At 46.6% G+C, this 22,875-nt stretch overlaps 1 protein-coding gene and 1 long non-coding RNA gene across 5 annotated transcripts in view; one reads left to right on the top strand and one right to left on the bottom strand.

Moving 5' to 3' along the window:
- The window catches only part of Mylk (myosin light chain kinase), a 252,871-nt gene that overhangs the window by 61,328 nt on the left and 168,668 nt on the right, over positions 1 to 22,875 (top strand). For 3 of the 4 annotated variants that reach the window (NM_001105874.2, XM_087575816.1, XM_087575815.1), the window contains 1 exon segment: positions 10,791 to 10,958. In NM_001105874.2, coding sequence (NP_001099344.2) covers positions 10,791 to 10,958 — 168 coding nt within the window. 4 annotated transcript variants of the gene reach the window in all.
- On the bottom strand, positions 16,327 to 21,559 carry LOC148002623 (uncharacterized). The gene is made up of 4 exons (XR_015633493.1): positions 21,428 to 21,559; positions 20,880 to 21,046; positions 19,917 to 20,051; positions 16,327 to 17,630 (listed from the first exon to the last, which is right to left on the bottom strand). It is a non-coding gene; the product is annotated as an uncharacterized LOC148002623 (long non-coding RNA).

The raw sequence follows: 22,875 nt of genomic DNA, 5'->3' as shown, positions 1-22,875 counted from the left end.
TCTGTTGTGATGTATGGATGAAGACAATGTCAAGGAGTTGATAAGTGCGCCTATCACAGGACCCAGCTTATCTCTGTGGGACCAGAAGTCTGTGGTGTGTGTCTGGTCAACTCTTTCGTTCCTCTGCATTTATTTTTTTAACCTAAGGATGGGAATTTGGAGACTGCTTTTTTATGTAGATTTTCTCCCACATCCCGATGCCTGGTGCGAGTCTTTTAGGGTTAGAGTTAACATTCAAGCTGAGAGCCATTCCATGTGCTTGCGGGAGCCCTCAGGCTTGAGATATATCTTCCATGCTGTTAGCCCCACACGCTGTTCCTGGTCGTGTCCAATTTAAGGCACCTTAAGTCACCAGAAGTCCTGTGTGAGGACTTCTTATAGTGAAAGGCTTTGGGGTAGCTCCTTGTACAAGATCTTCCGAGGTCCTAGGTGACTGGCAGCTGTTCCCATCAGTGTGAGTCTCAGGCTTCTTATTTTTCTGGTCACAGTGATTAATTTTTCCGTCTGGAAGAAGAGATAGGCGGAATCGAGATGTCAATTTACTCCTTAAAGCAGCACAGCATTGCTGAGAGTCAGCCACTTTCCCCTGTGCTCTTGGTGTCTGACGAGGGCCAGAAATGAGAACAGATGGTGACAGAGGGGACTGAGCGATTAGCCGGAATAAGGTTCTAAAGTATGGTCTGGGGACTTACAGTGCGATCAGGGAAGCCTAAGGCTCTTTAGGAGCCCAGATGACTTGTGTGTAGGATGGCACTTGCTTTTCTACTTCTGTCATCTTGCCACAGGTGGCCCTTCCTAGCTGCTATAGGTAACTGTGGTGTCACAGTACGCTAGTTGCAGACACAGGCGGAAAGATCTAATTTTCATTATTAGGCCAGACACGAAAGACAATCTGCGAGTTGGCAAGATGGCTCAGTGGGTAGCACGCTTGCCCAGCGAGCCTGACAGCTTCAACTGGTCCTTGGAAACCACATCAAAGTGATAAGGAGAGGACTCTATGGCGCTGTCATCCACAGTGCAACCATCCCATGTGCTCCCATACGTATATATGGTAACAATACTAAGTAAAATTGTCAGGATTGGGCTGTAGCTCAGTGGTATAGCACTTGTCTTGCCTGTGGGAGGTCCTGATTTCCATACCCAGAACCATACACAACACACACACACACACACACACACACACACACACACACACACACACACACACACACAGCAGAACTGAATTCTCACTAAACGTTTTTTCAGGATATATATTTTTCTTTCAGAAATATTTATATTGCTGGTCTCTCTCTTTCTTTCTCTCTCTCTCTCTCTCTCTCTCTCTCTCCCTCTCTCTTTCTCTCTCTCTCTCTCTCCCCCTCTCTCCCTCTCTCTCTCTCCCTCTCTCTCTTTCTCTCTCTCTCCCCCTCTTTCTCTCTCCTCTCTCTCTCTCTCTTTCTCTCTCTCTCCCTCTCTCTCTTTCTCTCTCCCTCTCTCTCTCTTTCTCTCTCTCTCCCCCTCTCTCTCCCTCTCTCTCTCCCTCTCTTTCTTTCTCTCTCCCTCTCCCCCCCTCTCTCTCTCCCCCTCTCTCTCCCTCTCTCTCTCCCTCTCTTTCTTTCTCTCTCTCTCCCCCTCTTTCTCTCTCCCTCTCTCTCTTTCTCTCTCTCTTTCTCTCTCTCTCTTCCTCTCTCTCTCCCTCCCCTTTCCTCCCCCTCCCTCCCCCCTCTGTATTTTATTTTCACTTGTGTGTGTGTTTGTGTGAATATGTGCCATGCATGTTCTAGTACTTTAGGTCAGAAGTCATCAGATTCTCTGTAACTGGAGTTACAGGCTGTTGTGAGCTGCTATGTGGGTGCTGGGAATTGAACTCAAGTCTTCCAGAAGAGCAGGGAAAACTCTTTAAGTGGTGAGACGCCTCTCTTGGCCCAGAAGGATTGGCTCAAGAATTTAAGGCCAGCTTGGACAACACGGTGAAGCCCTGTCACAGAACTAAAATAAAATAAAATAAAATAAAAATTATGTTAGCATGTAGGCTTGTTGTCCATGTTATGTGAATTACTATTTAATTGAATACCAAACACTCCAAATCTTAATGATAGCAATAACTTACTCACAAAGGCCTTTTTACGCTTTAATAACTTGAAGGGATATAAAGGCTCTTTGAGGTCACAGAAGCTTCAGCCACTGAGCTGGGAGATCAAGGATGTCGTAGGTGTCATAGGTGTCGGGACATTGCCTCCCCCTTAGGAATCCACCCGCAGCCAACAGGGCTTAAGCTCAGGATGCTTAGTCTGTTCCTTGGGGACTAGGGAAATACCTGATGTCCACCGTAGGGATGGAGGTAGTATGTGCTCTCAGGGGATGGGACAGCACTGTGCTCCGTGAAGTGTCGAGCAGCGTGCGTTCCTGCCCACGTACCAGCACAGGAGTTCTCGGCTGTCTGCCTCCTGAGTGAGCCTCCTGCACTAGACATCCTAAGTAGGGCTCCATTGGCCTACGGAATAAAGAACATGTCTCAGGAAGCACATGTCTCAGGAGCTGGTGGTGATCTCAGGCCAGCTGCGCCAAAGGGTTGGAGTGACAGTCCAGGCCAGATGTGGAGTTGGGGAAGTGCCCAGCCTGTCTGGGGCTCAATCCTCTGCCTCACGGGGTCTTTCCAGTTGCTTTACACTCAGATTGGAGGCTGCAGCTCTGAACAAGTGGAAACCTGTGAGCTTCCACCTCTGGCTCCCTGGGCCTTCCCTGGGCAGCTCTGTTGTGGCAGCCAGGGGTTTCAAAGGTCACCCCAGCTGGGCGAATTAGAACAACAGGTCTCCCAGCAAAGTTGGCTGGCCCACAGAAGGCAAGTTGCAACATCTGCGGGGAGAGTTAGAACAAAGCCCCTTACTTTCTCTGTCTGGCCCAGCCTCTGTGTGCTTGAATCTCCCTTTTCTCTCCATTCTTGCTGGACTTTGGACCAGGGTCTCAGCAACAGTGACGCTGGCCTCGACTGGAAGCTGCGTGGGGAGGCGGCTGCTATCAGGTGTGTCTTGGGGGTAGCCCTGTGTGGCCCTGTCCCACTTTGCTTGGGTGGGTTTTGGTGAGGCAGCCAGGCACAGCTGAAGAGAAGCTCAGTGGAGGATTAAGAGAGATCAGGGTATTTGTCAGGAATCAAGTGCATTGCTGAGAGGCTTAAGGAAGGCAGAGGGAGCTCATCAGTGCCTGGGGTGTTTGTTCTCTTGCTTTTGCCACCTCTGATATGTGCTGTGAGGAGGGGAGGTTTACGGGCAGGCTGCCACACCTGCTCAGGGGCACCTCCCAGCAGGAAAGGTTAGGTATTTCCAAGATGTCCTGTGACTTAGAGCTTCCAAGACTGATCTCATGTGTGTGTATACTTGGAATACCGGAGGGACAGTTGGCTTTTCCAACTCCACTCTGCTGGCTAACTTGACTTTTTGTTCCGAGACTCTGTGTGTCAAAGCAGCGTTCACTCTTGGCAAGTTCCTTTCGAGGTTCAAGAGACGATTAGAAGCGCTTTTGATCAAATTAAAGTCCAATCCACTCAGAGCTGCTTTGAGTGATTAATAAATTGTGTTGCTTGTGGAAACCTTATATGGAGCTTGGCTTTGGCTCAGACGTTAGCTGGCCACTGCTCTTTTGACCTCTCTCTTTGTGGTTTTCTCTTTCTCCTTTGTCTGTTAGTTTGTATGTGGCTGAGTATTGAACGACCCCCCCCCCCCCTGGCTAGGGTGTTTGATCGCAGCTGCTGAGTATTTCCCTGCTAATGTAGACAGTTCAGATACTATGCGGTCCCTCTGGTATTCTCTCGTGCTCACTGGGTTTGATGGGACCTAGGGAGGAATAAGAAGGGTTTGGCTCAGTTTAGTATTACTTTTCCCTGAAATGTGCAAACAGTATGACCGGAATCTTATAGCTGCCATGCGTTGATGAGCTAACGGGGGTGGGGGTGTTTAGCCAATGGTGAGCAGAACTATTTGGCCTGACTACACAGCTTGGGACTTAGATTTGGTTTTGCCCCTGTAACAGAGGAGTAACCTCCCACAGAGGACTAGGTGGTTCTTGGCAATATTGACTTATCTATGTCTTTTCAACCGCAAGCTTGACCCTGTCTTGTCTTCAGGCCAAGTGTGTCCCTTTTAAAATTTAAAATTTTAATGTGTGTGTGCACATACATGTGTGCGAACGGGTGCCACAGTGTGAGTGTAGAGGCCTGAGAAGAGCCTCGGATATAAGCCCTCACTTTCCATTCCGTTTGAGCCAAGGTTGCTGTTGTTTCTCTGCTGTGTCTGTCAGGCTAGGTGGGCCCTGAGCTCCCCAGGTTCTGCCATCTCTGCTGTGTGCCTGGTTTGTACGGAGTCTGGAGATTCAAACTCATGCTTGCAGAGAGCGGTTCCCTTTATCCACTGAGCTACCCCCTCGCCTACATGTGTTTCAAGTGGGGAGAGCATCTGGGACCCTCTGAGATTCTGATGGACCTCAGCAGGTTTGGAGTCATGAGGCCTTGGAGGGACCCTCTGGGACCTGCTTTCACTTCTTTGAGTTCCCCACTGCATTGAAAGGCTGGGGAGGCTTTTGTCTTCTAGAGCAGAAAGGGGAATGTTGATTTTTTTTGTCATTGTGACAAATACCCCAGAGAAATGGTGCGGGAGCAGGAGGGATTTACTTTGGCTAATGGTTTCAATCCTTGGTTGGATGGCTACCTTGGTTTGGCCTACAGTGAGTGGACATCTTGGGAAGGATGTGCTGGACTGAGCAGCTTGTCTCACAGTAGCCAGGAAGCTAGTGCAGAGACAGGAAGATGCCCTTCGAAAGCAGCCAGCCCCCTTTCCTGTGATATTCTTCCTGCTACCAGGCCCCGCCCCCTAGCAGCCCATTGGTGTGAACTCACGAATGTCTGAATCCAGTGTCGAATCAGTGCTCAGGGATTAGACTCAGCATCTAGAAACCAAATCTTGAATTAGTAGTCCCTGGTAGATACTCCAAGCCATAGGAGTCACCTCTCCTGCCCTTCTTCCCCTGCCAACTCTCAGGCCCCTGCCTGCTGTGCTTTCAGTTACCTAGGACAGCCTGGACCACCAGAAATCCAGGAGATAGGACGGCCCTCTGCCCCTGCTTTGGTTTCTGCTTCTAAGCTTGGTGACCTTGAAGCTTCGCTGGTTTATCCGGCTTCCTTGTCCTTGTGAAAGGGGATCCCGAGAACCGCCTGTGGGGTTGACAAGATGAAGTGAGAAGGACCACAAAATATAGTCACCATCTGCCTTATTCACAAAACACTGCAGCTGGAGGCTGCCAGTGTTCTCAGGCTTTCTCCGTCTAGAACTGTCTCGGGATAGTTAGGCCTGCAGGCCTGCCTAGGCTCCTTGCTGACTTTGATGACAGGGTCCGTGTCTTCAAGGTGAGACACAAGCTTCCCTTTGGGCAAGGGATGCCATCCGTGACAGGTTTCATTCCCATGGTTTTTATACTATGCTTCTGTCTTATATATACTGCATTCCCCTCACATCCTCGATCCACCCCGCCAGGTTCATATTGTTCCCATTTGACAGAAGAGAAAACTGAGCCAAAGAGAATGGAGGTCCCTTGACCCAATGGTAACTGGAAAGCAGCAGTGTCCCTGAATTTATGGTGATGTTAAAGACGTCTGAGCTTCCCATTGCCTGGGTCGCCTCCACCCCATTTCTAGAGTTACCTGCACCGAGCATTCTGCTCACCTCAGCAGCAGGGGATGAATTGTGTGTGGATGCAGCAGTGCCCTTTCCAGGCTGTGGGCCTAGGTGGTCATGCAGGGTGTAAGAACCTTATTTGTATCCTCCCACCACCACACTACCATGCATTGTACAAGTGCAAACACCACTCCTCCCCACATGTAACTGTGGCACACAGTAGATGCTCAGTTAATATACTCAGAGTGATAAGTATCTCTTTATTCTTCTCATTAATGGGCTTGAAGAGATGGCTCAACAATCAGGGTCACATGCTGAACTTCCAGAGGACCCAAGTGTGGGTTCCAGCGCCCTTTCAGTTAGTTCACCATTCCTTGAAGTCCAGCTCTTAGGAATCCACTGCCCTCTTTCAGCCTATTCAACACTTGCATGCATGTAGCACACACTCACATAGACACATACACATAAATAATGTTTCAAAACTTTAAAAACCATAACAGAATATACCAGATCTCTCATACTTATTATAATACTGTTCGCAACAGCCAATGCATGGAATCAACCTAAGTAGTCAACGATGGATGAATGGATAAAGAAAATATAGCATATGTATCCACACAAAGTGGAATATTATTCACCCATTAAAAAAAGAAATCCTACCATTTATGACAACATACAGATAACTGGAGGACATTATGTTAAGTTTAAGCTGGGTCCAGAATAACAGAAGTGCTTCAACCCATATTTAGAAACTTGAATGATTTCATAGGAAGTAGAACCATGGAAATCGCAGATTGCATGTGGAAGATGCAGAATGAAGCCAGATAGCTGGTCTCTGTTGTTCGCCTTCTCACACTGTGATGAAATGCCCGAGGAAAAGCAACTTAAAGGAAGAAAGGTTCAACTCGGCTCACAGTTTCACAGGGCTCAACCATGGTCAGTTAGTTCTATTGTTCAGGGACCTAGAGCAAAGTAGGGAGGGTATCATGGTGCTGTGGAGGAGACTGTAGGACAACCAGGAACCAAAGAAGGACAGGGAAGAAGCCAGGATCCCAATGTCCCCTTTGAGCGTGACCCCCTAATTCCCTCGCATCTTCCACGAAGCACCCAGGGCTCTGCTGCCTCCCAGAAGAGCTGCAGACAAGTGAGCAAGCCTTTCACACACTTTAGTAGATAATCCGAGTCTAAGCCACAGCCAGCACCAAAATGCAGTTAGTTCCCAGGTCCTTTAGCACAGGGAGGCACCTCTGGCTCCAACAACTCGTTCTGTATTAATAAAGAGCCGACAGGTGTCCAAGGAGATGAACCTGTGGTCACTGTTAGTCACGGTATCTGATCATGTGCACATCCTGTGCATGTGTTTAATTGTCACTTTGTCAACCAACCTGATGGTTTTGAAATGGTCCCCCTCTCTCTTACACACTCTCTCTCTCTCTCTCTCTTTCTCTCTCTCTCACACACACACACATATGCACACACACACTCACACACTCACACACACACTCTCTCATACACTCACACACACATGCACACACACTCACACACTCTCCCTCTCTCCCTCTCTCTCTCACACACACTCTCTCTCACACACACACACTCACACATACACACTCTCTCACACACACACACTCACACTCTCTCTCACACACACACACTCTCTCTCACACACACACATACACACTCTCTCACACACACACACTCACACACACACTCACACACACACACACACACACACACAGAGCAACATAATATAAATGTGGAGGATGCTAACTCCCAGGGGGGGATGTTTGGTAGCACTTATTTTTGTTACTTTTTTCTGTATTTTTGAAATTTTTTCAATTATTTAAAAGATTTAACATTTACATATCATCAAATTCATAGTCTTTTTATTTCTGATATGCCCCCATATGCAGCCAATTCTCATGGTTGGATTTTTTACGTGTCTAGTTTTTGCTTTAAGTAATGCCATCAGCATTTTTACACGTGCGTTTGGCTAGCTCAGAGTCTCTCCTGACGACGTATTTCTGTGTGTAGGATTACTAGAAAAAGGAGCGGACACCCTTTTCTTCAGCATCCTCTTGCAACATTGCTTTCCAGTTTATCACGTTCCCATGACAACACGAGCGTGCCTGTCTCACCTGGTCTCACCAGCAGTGTTTGCTTCCTTTTCTTTTTTTTTTTTCTTTTTTTTTTTTTTTTGGTTCTTTTTTTCGGAGCTGGGGACCGAACCCAGGGCCTTGTGCTTCCTAGGCAAGCGCTCTACCACTGAGCTAAATCCCCAACCCCGCTTCCTTTTCTTTTGATGCAATTGCTCCGGTTCACACAAACACGGGTTGTGGTCGACTTGCAGCATGGGAAAGGCTATGTTCTTCTGTTTACTCTGCGACACTTGTGTCCCGGAATGAATTCTTATTCTGTGAAAATATTCTAGTCTGGTTTTCACCACAAACATTGCCTCCTGTACTATCATCCATCTTTTAATGACATGCCTTAATGGGCCCCCAAAATCTTAATCTTAAACGAGATTTTTAAGTGCATGGGAGTCGAGCGGTTTTAACCTTGTACCGTTAATGACTGCTGCAGGAGACACAGTGCCCAGGGCACACACTGGACTCAGGTGCCAGTCCTGCCCCCTCTTGTGTTGACTTTGGACAAATTTCTGAACCCTGCACAGGTTTCTAACCCATAAAATGGGATGGAGGGATTAGCTGTTGCCTAGTGCTGTAAGGAGCAAATGAACCGTTTATTTACAGCGTATGTTCCTGACACAGGAAATGTGACTCAGGTACTTGCTTTTCTTGTTACCTCCTGCAGCCAGCCTGGAAAGGAATTTTGTTTGCAAAGCGGATGTCTTATCAGTGAGAGAGAAGCCAGGTTTGCCGGGCAGAAGGCTTGTATTCAGATATGCTCACTAAACATTTGCGGTGAAGAAGCTGCCAAATGACGTGTAATGGGGAGTAATCAGACACCTGCGTTTTAATTTGCTTTAATTTGTGAAACAGAATGAATAAGAGAGGGAGAAAGTCAGGTAGGCCATATGCACATGGGTGTGTGTGCACCTGTGTGTGCATGTGCAGAAGTCATGGAAGAACTCCAGATGTCCTGTTGTCACTCTCCTTATTCCTTTCAGATGGTGTCTCTCACCTGGAACTAGACTGGTGGCCAACCCCAGTAATCTTCCTGTCTCTACCTCCAGCAGCATGGCCTTGTGCAGCTAGCTCTGTTTGTGTAGCAAGTGCTTTTTATCACGGGTCCATCTCTCCAGACTTTAAACCAGATCTCTCCCTCTCCTTCTCCCTCTCCCTGTCCCTCTCCCTCTCCCTCTCCATCTCTATCTCCCTATCTCTCAAGACAGGGTTTTTCTGTGTAGCCCTAGCCCTAGTTGTCCTGGAACTCACTTTGTAGACCAGGCTGTCTGCCTCCCAAGGGCTGGGATTAAAAGTGTGTGCCACCACCATCTGGCCAAATCAGAGTTCTTAAAAGCTTCTTATCCACTTAATTTTGAGGAAATTTAGGAGGAAAAATTAGGAGACATTTCTATATGATTTGCTTTCTGCTTTGTAAAATGCCTACTCCTCTATGCCCACAGAGCAGCACCATCTTGCATAGCAGAATTGTGGGTATTTTCAGTTTTCTTCTTTAGCCCATGTAGCATGACCCCGCCCTCACTTCTGCCACTCATTTGTGTCTGTCCGAGTACAGGCTTCCCATTTGCATAAAGATGAGTCCACTTCTCGGGGTGTTATCATTAGGTTCAACAGGAGGAGTGAGGCCTGGGGTTTCATGAGAAGTGTGTAGTCAACTCTAAGGTACATTTCGGAAGAACTGGGAAAGGTTCTGTGTATCATCACCACAGAGAAGTGATAATTGTCCAGGGGGATGGATATGCTGCCTGTCCTGACTTAGAGCACATGACATCAGAAACCAAGACATCACACTGTATCCCATAAACACCTGGAGTAACTATGTCAATCAAAAATAAAATAATAAAGTAAAAACTATAAAAAATGCGATCAAGGACAAAGGTCTTCCAGACAGTTTGAAACAGGTGAGTGTTCAGTGAGTGACAATTTAAAATGTTATATATTTAGTGTGTGCGTGTGTACGTGTACCATGGTGTGCATGTGGAGGTCGGAGAACAGCTTAAAGGAGTCATTTCTTTCCTTCTACTCTGTGGGACCCAGGGATATAATTCAGGCCATGATGCTTGGAGGTAAGTGCCTTTAGATCACTGAGCTTTCTTACCAGCCCACCAAAAAAGAGATGAGTTATTATTTTTGCACATCAGCATCTTCTAAATTTTCCCTTGAAACATACTTAAAGTTGACTACAAGCAACTCCAAAGAGTTAGATATTGATTACCTCAGTGGGCAACAGTTATTCCTTTTCATAGCAACCCTTTAATCCTGGCTAGTCTTGCCAGCCTGCCGACATATCCTGTCTAGTCCCATATCTGCCTTGGACAGGATCCCAGGCTCAAGGTGTTCTTGGCAGTGATGGCATCGTGTTTTGTTTTGTTTTGTTTTTTTCTTTTTATCTGTTGATAACGGTTTAGCCTCTCTGGACCTTAGTTACAAAGGACAGAGTCAGCTTGGATAGCTTCTAGTGCCTCCTTCCTTTCCTTAACGCTTTGATCTTCGAGCCTTTGTACATCAGCATGTGGTCCCTGGCTTGACGCCACCTACTCCCACCTTCTCACCTAGGCCCCATCACATTAACCCAGTCTCCTGCCTGTCTTGGGGTCCCAATGCCATTGTTTGTAGCCGTGCTCTCTTACAGTTCAGGCAGAAGCAGCTGGGACACCCCACCTCAGGGCTTCATGTAGCTGTCACTTGATCACAGGCCTCAGAGGACTATTGCAAAACCTACAAGCCATCCAGTTTCCCTGGTCCCGACCAAGCCATGCTCTCTCAGAAGCCAGATGAAGTTCTTAGTGGGTGCTATGATGGCAGGCAGGGCTCTAGGACTGGCTCTTTCTTGTCTGGTACCTTATGTGGAGAAGCCACAGTGAGGCACTCCGGATAGATGCTGACACTACTGGGTCCCTGCTCCTCATAGCTCAAACCAAAGGGCTGGGCATGTGGTTTCCATGAGGAAGCTGGCACGCTGTATATTGTAAGACCTGACTTGCTCCTCTTCCTTTTGTAGACCATGGGGGACGTGAAACTGTTTGCCTCGTCGCACATGTCCAAAACCTCCCACAGTGTGGATCCCTCGAGGGTCAGCTCTCTGCCTCTCACCGAGGCCCCTGCTTTCATTCTGCCTCCTCGGAACCTCTGCGTCAAAGAAGGAGCCACCGCCAAGTTTGAAGGGAGGGTAAGAAGAGTGGTTGATTGGGAGGCAGGGGAGGCTGGGAGTGGGAAGTGTTCCTCACACCTTGTCCTCAGCAAGTTTGACATGGCCAAAAGTCTCCCTTTGGACCTTCATATGAATTGAATGTATACCATCTTGCTGTTTCTTGGTTTATGGTGAGCTTTGGTCTGTGTTGGTGGATTCAGTAATGGGGGGGGGGACCATGCAAACTGACCACCTTAAGGTATTTTGCTGTTGGATGTGTTCTGGATACATGGCCTGGTGTCAGGAGGAATAAGCTCCAGAATCTGGGCTTCTGAAACATGAAATGATTTTTCTCCTACGCTCTCCCTGGAAGGAACGGTTTATCAGCTGACCCCCTGATTCCACGCAGGGTAGTGGGATGACAGATAGGATCCTGACTTCACATTGTCACTTTCTGCCAACAAATGTGATCTAGGGCCTCCATTTCTTCTTCCGAAAGTACGGACAACATTTCACGCCTGCTTCTTGTCCAATGGGCGAAGATCGGAACACAGAGGAAAATCTGTAAGACTGGCTGATGCTGTGACCCAGTGGGAAGCCTTTTAGTAAGCTGTTAGGGACTTGATCAACTTTACACAGAGGCGACATGGGCACAAGGGAGGTTATGGTTAGTGTTGGAGATGGAGCACAGGGGCCCCCACCCACGGAAGTTTAGAGGCGTTGGTGTGAGCGCTCAATGAAGTATGAGGAATTCGTGTGTCCCTGTGGCTGTCGGTGTGAGCTCCTGGAGCTGGTGAAGAAAGGGGTCCAGCAGATGTGTCTTGGGTGTTATCGGCCTCACCTGTGTGTAGGGGGCAGGTTTGGCCATGTTGACATTTGGAGAGCCGCACTGATTGTGTATGAGGCACTGACCTCTTCAGTTAGGACCCTTGCTAATGGGTCTCCTCCACCATCTGCATTTCCTTTTCCTTATCAAAAGCATACCAAGGGGGCAACGTTCGGGATGTGTGTGTGGGCTCCCCAAGCATGAGGCTCTCTTCTGTTGCCCTAAATTTAGGCCACCCCTTCTCATTCCCACTCCAGGAAGAAACCCTGAGTGCTTCCACGGAGGAAGTACTGGTCCATGCCACAGCATTAGTGACCCCTGGAAACATCCTAGCACATGAAAGAAGCCAGGCAGGACAGGACAAAACCACATAATCCCACTTAAACCGCATGGCCGGGATGGCATCTATGAGAACAGGAAGGAGATGAACAGCCCAGCAGGTAGCAGAGAGAGGGATGGGCATGGCTGCTGGGTGTCAGTTTCTTCTGCGGTGGTGAAGAGGCTCTGAAACTAGATAGTGGCCATGGCTGCGCGCCTCTGGGAGTGTTCTTATAAAACGCTGAACTGTACACATTATAAAATTTAACAGCCATTTTAGACATGCCTTAGTCAGCAGAACACCCCACCCTCTTACCACACTGCTGCTGAGAGACAGCTCCTGCCTTGGCTTGGCTTCCTCACAGCACATTGAAGCGCCAGCTGCTGCCATGGCTGCCGTTGTCACAAAAGAGCCACATCTTCAGGCTGAGAGCCTTGGAACCTTCATGAAACACTCACCTCGTAGTTAGTGTGCCTATTTCCTCGTACCTTCCACGAAGCCGGGCTTTCATTATGTGAGAAAAACAGAACAAAACAAAAACTGCTGGCTGCATTGAGCTCACAAGAGGCTGGGAAGAACAGCTAGTAAGTCATTAAAAGTGCTTCACGGTGTTACACAGCACTTCTCTGACTGAGTTGAAAATCACATAATACAAGTTCAATCATTTGAACAATTTGGTATCGTTTGCTACATTTACCAAGTTGTGTTAGCTTCTGTAACAAAATCACTCAACCTTTCAAAGGTGGTTTATTTTGACTCATGGTTTCTAAGCTTTCAGCCATGCTTGCCTGGCCTGTTGCTTTTGGACCCATGGAGGGGTAGCACATCACAGCAGGATATATGACAGACAAAGCTACCCACCGTTTGTGACCCAGAAATAAACAGGAGTCAGGGTCCCAACAGCCCCTTCAAAGACATATTCCCAATGACTTAATTCCCTTCCGCTGAGGCTCCACACTCTAAAAGGGTCTACCACTCTAAAGTGGCCACCCCAAGAATAAGCTTTCATCATGTGGGCCTCTTGGGTACAAACCAAATTCAAATTATACCAGTGTTGGCTGCAGAATTCTTAAAACAGCATTGTCTTGAGAGTATTTGATTTGACTTATGTTCACCAAGTAGTTGACTCTGCATGTTCCCTGCGGCTGTGTGTTCCTTAGGAATCAGCCCATGTGTCTGCCTTGCTGCTTGCTACCCCACCAGGATCAGCCCAGAACACTGCCTTGGCAGGATGCCGGAATGTGTCTGGAAGGCTGAGGGGGATAGCCACATAGTGCCTGGCTTACTTGCAACAAAAGAAGCTGTGGCCGAAAGTACTCTATCAACACATGTGCTACCGTGACCACAAACATGGAGACATTCACATCAGGGAAGGGCCCCTCTGATGGCCCCAGGATGAGGAAGCTGATTGTGTTGATAACCACAGGTAAAGCTGAGCTCGGGACGTCCCATCTTGGTAGCCCCACAGAAATAAAAAGTAAGGCGATGGTGTTGCAGTCCCATGACTTTAGGAGTTGCTCTTAGGAGAAACTTGAGTCCTGAATGCAGGTTCTCACTGGCTTAGCCAGAGGTACCAGTTGCCCCCAAGGCTGCCATTGGTCCCTGCTTGCAGTATACTCCTCTCATTGGGCACATAGCCTGTTCCAGGTCACTTCTGTATCAGACTTGTGTTCCTCACAGCCACTGAAGGGCAGCAGCTTTGAGAACTGGGCTCTCAAAGGAGCTCAGTGGTGCCTTTTTGAGATTGTGCTTGGCAGTTCCTCTTGTCCTCTTTCTTACTGAAGCCCAAGAACACCCACTGGCTTTCCCCCTCTCTATTGAGAGTCACCATCCCAAACAAAGCTTCTAGCTTCTTCTAGAGAGGTCAGGAGCTGTGCCCTCATTGAAATTCAGTGGATGCCACAAATGTGAGCAAGTCATGAAGGCTATTTTCTCACCACCTCCAGGGCCGTGATTAGCAGTTGGTTGAAACTTGGGCTTATCGCTTTTATTCTTGAAAACTAAAACTAACTGCCCACTCACTTCCATCCCCCTCCCATGCCTACTTTTAAGTAAAAACCTAAATGAACCTTTGATCATACACTTCTTCCTGTCAGCCAGGACGTAGGTGACTTTAGAGTGGTACTCCAATTGTCTCCTTTGGTTCAAGCCTCTCTGGGGCACTTCAGGCCTTTCTTCTCATGGGGTTTGGTCTGTTGTATCTTTCTGTTTAAAGCACTTTTCCACTCCGTGTCAGATACTTTAAGCAGCAAACACACAACCTGTACCCATTCTCTTAGCTGACTCTTACAATGCCTGAAATAACTCCAGAGGCTTCCTCTGCAGTTCAGGGTGGCCCAGTGACACCTCTGTGCTGAAGTCATCCTGTGAGCGTTACAGAAAGCTGTCTTTTTCATGATTAAAATTAAGAGAAGAAAGAAGACATCTTGGAAGCTCTCATTTTCTACCGTACTCTTTGCTGGGATTCCTCGTGAACATAGCCAATCTACCTGTTGGGCCACATGAAGCACCTCTGCTCGATGGCCCATGTGGAGAACTGCCACATTGGTGGCCTGCTTCCCTTCCACAGGGTCCGGTGTGAAAAGATACTTTCCATTAGCAACAAACATGCAGAACCACCATGAAGAGGGTTTCACTCAAGCCCCTGGGCTCACTGAGGTGGGCCTCCTATAAAGTACTGCCTTGACTGTCTCAAGCCAGATTCTGTTCCAGCCATGGAGAGGCAGAGAGCATGAGACAGCCTACCTTGAAGGGGAAAATAATGGCCTTCATTTGCGATTAGCCAGTAGTAGTATCTTTTCCTCAAAGTCTCTTCCTAGTTTCCATCCATCAGGGAAGTAGACCCTGTATTCAAAGACGTGAGGGACTGCCTGGCCTTCACTGGTCCTCAGGGGTCCTAGTGTGGTTCAGAAAGGTGTGCGTACACAACGGCAGCTGGGAGTGTGTGTAACTAGATGGTTGCAGAAAGTCTATCTACAGATTTGCTGCTGGGGCTGAGGACGCTGTGGGAAGAAGGGAAATGGCGTTTCCATGGCCAATGGGGGTCACACATGTACTCCTAGTGTTGTTACCCTCACCTGGGTGACACCCAGAAGTGCTGTGCCAGAGCTTTGGCTCCTGGGCCTCGTGCTTCTTGCTCCATTTGAGACTGGCCTTGCCTCCACAGGTCCAGTCTAATCTCTTGAACTCAGTAGCTGTTTCCTGTTGGTCTTCGAGCCTTGGAAGTAGCCCAGTGTCTGCTGCATGATTGTGTGCTCAGTACATTTTTGCTTCGTTGAGGACACCAGGGTGGGCCTGTGCCTGAGCTTCCAGCCATTTTCAGTCACAGCGGCTCTGAGCTCGTTCTCAGTTCAACTCCCACACTCCTCCCCATCAGTGTCATGGAGCTCTTGCTTTCCCCCAGGCTATTCCTGGATCAAGACGCACTTCCTTGTCCTCTCCATTTTATTGACTTAGATTCTACTTCCTTTAGACCACTCTTCTGAAGTATTACTCTTAGGTATCTTATTACAGTACTTAAGAGCCATGTTTGTAGGATGCGGACTGTTACTGAAACTCATAGAAGACCAGTCATGAATAATAACTATAGGAAAGACTTGACCACTCTAGTCTTGAAAATGTGTCATTCGGTAATCTGTGCCTGCGTTGAAGAAAATTATTTCATTGCTAAACTGTTATTAATGGCACTTGATGTCAGACCTGCAAACCTGAGGTTGGTCCCCAGGCGACACGTAATGAAAGGAGAGGACCTGGGCCACACACCCTTGAGGCCCCCACAAATAAAACAAATACATGTAATGAGAATTCAAGGAGATTTTAAAGTTCTCTGCCTTGACGTTTTGCTCCTGCTTTTCAGAGGTAGCAACCATCAGCAGTTTGGGTAGATATTCAGAAATGTTCTATGTGAATATGACATCCATCTGAATATCCTCTGGTGGATACCGGGTGTATATGTTGATCTGCCACCTGCTGTCCTTCCTTAGTTCTGCTTCTCATTCGTTTTGCACAGTGGTAGACCGACCGGTGCAACTCATGGATGTGCGTGAACTTTCTCGGCCTAGATTGCATCTGAATTTCCCTAATGCTAAAGCATCAGTTTACTACACTCCACCCATTTACATACATGTCGTCATTTACTGTCTTTTGCTTCTTTAATGAGAGTGAGTTCTTTGAGGTCTAGATTTGCACTGTTGACTAGAACCGCCACTAGTCACACATGGCTGTCTAGTTTACAATAATGTTGCTTAAATAAACATTCATTTAATTTAATTGAAATTTTATTTCCCTGGCCATACTAGGAAAATACACATGCGAGCCCATACATGTACTTTAAGGGTTCAGTGGTTGTGTGAGGCTAATAGCTACTGTGTCAAACAGCACGGATTACTAAGTATTTCTGCCATCACAGAAATCCTATTGGACGTGTGTAATCTAGAGCGTTCTTATTAATTCAGCTCTTAGGCATTGGTGATTTGCACCTAAAAGATGTGTTTTTAAAAAATATCTGTTCTTTGCTGGGGTGATGGCTCAGCAGTTCAGAGCATTTGTAACTTTTACAGAGGACTAGAATTTGATTCCCACTGTCCACGTGGCTGCTCATGAACTGCTTGTAACTCCAGTGACAGGGGATTCAAATCCTTCTGACCTTTGCTGACATGTTCATGGTGCACCTACACACACCCAGGCACATACACATATTCATAAACTAAATAAGGATTTTTAAGATAGCTGTTCTACTCACAATAAAAATGAAACACTAGCTTCTTGAGGTTTTATTTAAGTCATAAAATGTGCGCAGAGGTTAATGTCACCTCTTGAGGAAGAGAACATTCTCCTCTAATCTTCTGTCTGTAGTAAGGAATGCTAGCCTGGATTCAGCCAGCAGGAGTCTCTTCCTTAGATCCATGCAGATATCTGCTCCAGGTGGCTAGAAGACATTTCTACAATGCCAGAGTCCCCACACCAATAGAATGGGGGCAATAAAGTAGATATTGCAGGTGGTGACCACATTAACATTGACCGAACAGTCTTTGAAATTCCTTCCCATCTACATATGCTGTGGAAATTAACTTACGCAGGTTCAAATGAGGGTGATTTCAGAGCTGGACTGGGTACAGAAGAAAGGGGCGTTCATGGTTATGAGATCCCCCTAGAGTTCCCCTAAAGGATCCATCAGTGTTCCAATTAGAGCAGATATAGGATAAAGACTCCATAGAAGACAGAGCTTCATATGTGAGGCTAAGGATCTGGTGACTGAAGAAGGAAGGTGCTTTTCTAACATCATCCTGGAGAACATTAGAAGCTCTTCATATAGCTCTTAGCCAGTGTCTCAGGGGGATCCATTTTCTTTGTCACAGTGGGAAGAGTTGGATGTGCAGTCTGCGTGTTGCATGGCCAGAGTCGCTTAAATGAAGTCCATCAGGACGGCCCCACATGCAGCTTGTAGCCATCCCCTGGTTCAAGAGGATGGGGTTGTGTTCAGTTTCGGGAGTTTGCTTACAGATACCTACATTGGGAAGCTCGTCTTTTAGCCATGGGCCACGAATTAGCTAGCGATGGTCACAAGCTATTTGAAGAAAATGTACAGAATGTTATCATCCACCCATAGACACAGCTCAGAAGTGTTAGTTATGGTTACGGAAAGTAAATCGTGAGAGCTTTGGCAAACCAAAAGCAAAGTAACAGTGCATGGTAGCCTTGGGTGGGAGAAGAAAGGCTAAGCATAGGGACACAGTGGGCAGCGTGTGAGGCAACGTTCTCCAGCATGGATCAGATAACAGGTATAGCCACGTGACTCTAAAACAGAGTGGCAGGTGGGTGACACACCACACACCTGTAACTTCAGCACTAGGGCAGCCATAGTCCACAAACAAACAAATAAGTAACCAGCAAACCCATAATTTTACCGGAATAATACAGGTAAATACCCCCAAGCCAGATTTGGTACCTTTTGATAGTGATATTCCCAGAAAATTTGAGGTATAATTCACAAGTAGCTAGCATATATCTGAGGGGGTCTTTTCTTTTTCTTTCTTTGTAAAAATGTATTTGTGTGTGTGTGTATGATCTCTGTGTGTGTGTGTGTGTGTATGTGTGAGTGTGTGTGTGTGTGTGTGTGTGTGTGTGTGTGTGTGTGTACGCATGTGTGCATGCCTGAGGAAGCCAGAAGAAGGTGTTGGAGATCCTGGAGCTGGGGTCATCGATGGTTGTGAACTGCCCAGTGTGGGTGCTGACAACCAAAGAGGCTTTTCCTACCAAATAGGATCTGGCAACATTTCCACACGGCACACCAGCCAGCAGGTGCCTTTACCGTGTTGCTCTCATCTCTACAATTTGTAGCTTTCTCCAAACATCAAGGCCAGTGCCTGTTACCAATTGTGACTCTGCCATTCCCCTCCTCATGTCTAAATCCATTGTAGGGCAGCAGAAGATGGGCAGGAACAGTCCTAACATGGTTCTTCTCCATGCCCACCTCTTTGTGACTGGCTTTTCGCCTAGGCTCTGTAGGCATTTGAGTTCATGACCATGCCATACATGTCCAATAAGAGATTAAAAAACTCAGACAGGACTGGCAAGGAGGGGGCAGCATAAGTCAGAGAAATTCTTTGCTTTTCATAGTGGAAATGTTCCAAGTGTGATTTGAATTTTTTCATAGCAAGTGGGCATATGGGAGAAGAAAATAGGATGGTGGGTCCCCAGAGGCTGGCGAGAGTCAGGAGGGTGGGAGGGATGAGGCAGGGTTAACTGGTGAGTCCTAAAGTACAGCTGTGGGCTCGTGAGGCTTTAGGGTACCATTTCATAGTAGATTGGCTGTAAACATTAGTAGTATACTGTGAACTCCACAATACTAAAGGGAATTAAAAAATATCTCCATAAGGAAATGATCCATGGGCTGGAGAGATGGCTCAGTGGTGAAGAGCATCGGCTGTTCTTCCAGAGGTCCTGAGTTCAAATCCCAGCAACAAGATAGTGACTCGCAACCATCTGTAATGGGATCTGATGCCCTCTTCTGGCATGCAAGTGTACATGTAGATAGAGTGCTCGTATACATAAAATAAATATATAAATCTTTAAAAATAATTGGGATTGGGGATTTAGCTCAGTGGTAGAGCGCTTGCCTTGCAGCTCAAGGCCCTGGGTTCAGTCCCCAGCTCCAAAAAAAAGAAAAGGAAAAAAAAAATAATCCATATCTCTTAAACAGAGATATGTTCAACCTATGTAAACAGAAGTTGATATATGCATGTATTGAAAGATTATATGGCGCCCCATTAATGCATATAAATTTTATAAATTGATGTATTTGTTATGGTACATTTATAAGGAAACAGCAAGTGCCTTAGTTTCTTTCCCTGTTGCCATCATAAAACGCTCTCATAAAAGCAAATTAAGAGAGAGAGGGTTGATCCTGGCTCTCAGTACAAGTATTCAGCCCAGCATGGCCAGGAAGTCAAGGCAGCCGGTCCCAAACCATCCTGATTGTTATGTGCACGACCAGGAAGCAGAAGGCAGTGAATGCATGGTACTGCTCAGATCTGTTTCTTCATAAATATAATTTATAACCCCCGCCAAGAGGGTCGCCTGCACACACGGGGGGCAGACCGTTCACCTCGGTGAACACAGTCAAGATAACTCCCTATAGCTTCTCCCGAAGTCTGACTCTCAGGTGATTTTAGATTCCATTAGCCAATGACAGCAGTAGCCATCACACCCAGAGAATATTAGTGTTTACTATGAAGTTAGTGATAAGAAGAACAGAAAGACTTCTATAGGCTGAGCTTGGGAAGTGACACTTTCAGGGGAAAGATTAAGAGGGGGAAACATCCTTCTGTCAATGTGTACCCTCAGGATTTACCTTTTACTTTTCATATGTTCTTATCGCCGAAGTTTCTGTTCACAGTAGATAGAAATTATGCCCGTAAATTTTTAAAGCATAATAAAATGCTTGTAAAAATATTTGTACCAGCAGCCTGAGTTCAGTGTCCAGATCCTGTCAGATAAAGGATCAAAGACAAATCCACGGTTTACGCTGAGGATATCACAGACGGCATTTGGACACGGAAGAACATGTAACAAAATGCACAACCCTGCTGGCAGCTAGACAGAGATTTCAAGTTCCGTCTACCTGAAAAGCTAGCAAAATAAAGCTCTCAAAAGCCCAGTGCGGGAACAGCGAGGAGGCGAGATGTTTCCTTTGCTGGAAGCATTGAGGATTACCTCAGCCTCCGGGGACTCAGACTGGAAGAATGTTATAGGGAGCAATAAAACCATTGATCCATTTTGCCAAGAATTCTGTTTTGACACTGTAACTTAACTCTTAGCAGAGAAGGAGGGGGAAATAGCCAGAATGGAGATGCTCAGAACGCTATTTATAATAGCAAAAGTGGAACCAGCCTGTACCCAGAGAGAACGTTAAATCAATGCATCATCAATACAGCAGCTGTTACGTAATGCATCACCTGCCGGGCCTCTGAGGGCAGCTACACCCATAAACGGAAATGTGTGAGAATGGCAAAAAGGTGGAAGGAAAGGAAAATCCGGGGTGTGGTTGCATAGACCAACTGCAATCTCACCAAAGGGCCGCTTAGTAGAGGCTTTGGAGCCTTGAAAGGAGGATTTGCCGCTGTCGTTGGGTTCTCTCTAAATGGTTTGTTTTTGAAATTGCTCAGGGACAGCTTACCATATCAGAGAAAATAGGCACAATTAAAACAGACCCTGCATGCTAGGGAGGCCCGTAGGTACCTATTATTTTTAACTGTTTCCAATTAGCTTGTCCCTTTCAGCAGAATGAGCAGCCAGAGATGGAGAGTGGACTTACAGTTACTGTACTGCAGGCGGCCACAGGGTCAGAGTCTGGAGGTCCGTGCTAGCCAGTGGTCCGCTACTAGTGCTCAGTTCACTTGACTCAGTTTTTTTTAAATCTCCACGTCGAGATGCCTGAGCATGTGTAACATTCTTCCGACTTCAGAGTTAACCACCAAGATACTACGTTGGTAAAAAAGCAAAAGCAAAACACGTGAGTTGGGTTTCCAGAGGGAGAAAAAACAAACATGGCTGCCACCCCTCCATGTTTAATTTTGGTAATAACAGGACTGTTCTCCTCTGTGAGGACTTTTCCAGCTCTGTCGTCCCAGTGCGTTCTCTTTCTTTGTCATGTCCGAGGCAATTTAGAATGCAATTATGTTATCACCATTCTGTACTATAGGAAACAGGCTTGTCTAGGGCTCTGCCTGCCATGGAGCTATCTTATTTTGGAGAATTGATTGCTCCTCCTAGATCTCGGATTCCTTTTTAATAATCACCTCACCCTAAGGCCCTGGAAAAGTTGAAATTCTACAGTGTATTTTATAGTGTGTGATATTTCACCTGTCTGACTTTTACATCGCCATTGTCATTCAGATTTGAGCTCCCTATGTAGCTCTAGCTGGTCTAGAACTTTCTACGTAGTCCAGACTTATATAGTCCAGACTGGCCTCGAAGTCCCCATCCTCCTGCCTCAGCCTCCTGAGTGCTGGATTTACGGGTATGTGTCTTTCCATGTCTCCTTTTTAGGGCAAGGAATGCAGCTTAGAGGTGGAGAGGGGTGGGGTGCTCTCTTGGCACTCACAAAGCCCTGGGTTGACTTCCAGCATCATAAACAAGCACACTCGCCTAGCTTTTGAAAATCTGCTCCTTTTAGCTCCTGGCCGTTGCCCAGTAGAGAGAAATAATTGTCGTGTAGGCTATAGGCTTTCTAAATGTTAGTCCCTGCTGCATTAATAATGAACTTATTGTAGGTAGATTTTGAGGGTTTGGGTCTGATTCACGCAATTCATGTTTACTGAGCATTTTCTCATGAGCCGGACAGTTTAGAACAGGAAATATCTGAGAAGCGTAGGACAGCCATTTGTGATTATGGCTGTGTTTGCACTCTTCTCACCACCTTGGGAACTGGGCCAAATAACCTTGACAATTGTGTCCCTTTAGCATTCTATTTTATTATTTGGTCTGTTAGCATCTTGGTATCAGTTTCCTTTATAGCTTATTCTGACCAGGTCTCATTTCTAATAGTATACCAGACATCTGTGTGGCATTTTATCCTATATGAAATCCTTCCAACCTGAGAATAGTGCATGCTAGCTATCTCTCTCCCATTCCCAGAACTCTGTGGAGACGTAAGCAGAATTAAACAAGGTGAGACATACAGGGAGAGAGAAGGGCTCTAAGAGCCCAGTGCCTTGCAGAAGGGCTCAAAGAAAAGTGAGATGAGTTGTCAGTTTCTAGTAGCTAAATCCAACCAGCTGGGAGTGGTGGTGCTGAAGAATTAGTGCCTTGTGTCCCAAATGATAGCTGCTCAGCCCTTCTGACCTTATCCCATGTGAAGCTCTGCTTAGCACACAGCTTAGAATGCTTTCCTTCAAAACAGTTTTGTGATCAGTCTCCTTACCAGCTTTCTCGAGGAAGTAGGATCAGGTCCCTGAGAGACAGCCTGTGGAGTCAACCCTTCCTAAAGGCATTTGGCTGAAGGCTTAAAGCTCAGCTTACACTTTTAGATATTAAGAATATTAATATGATGTTTAAATTTTTACTTTATTTTGTATACGAGTGATTTGTCCACATAAGTATGCTCACTTCATGGTGCTGGTTGCTCAGACGTCTGAAGATGATGTCTGATACCATAGAACTGTATGTAGTTACAGATGATTGTGAGCTGCCCTGTGCATTTTAAAACTCAGGTTCTCAACAAGTGCTTTCAATCTGCCCCATCTCATGATATAAGGTTTTATTATAAGGACCCTCTGATGCCGCTTTCCCTTCTCTGTTAGAAAAGGGTC

The sequence above is a fragment of the Rattus norvegicus genome, chromosome 11 (assembly GCF_021556685.1).
Source record: "Rattus norvegicus strain SHRSP/BbbUtx chromosome 11, alternate assembly SHRSP_T2T, whole genome shotgun sequence".
NCBI lineage: Eukaryota > Metazoa > Chordata > Mammalia > Rodentia > Muridae > Rattus > Rattus norvegicus.
The sequence above is the reverse complement of the archived record's forward strand: the minus strand, read 5'-3'. Positions and strand labels throughout refer to the sequence as shown.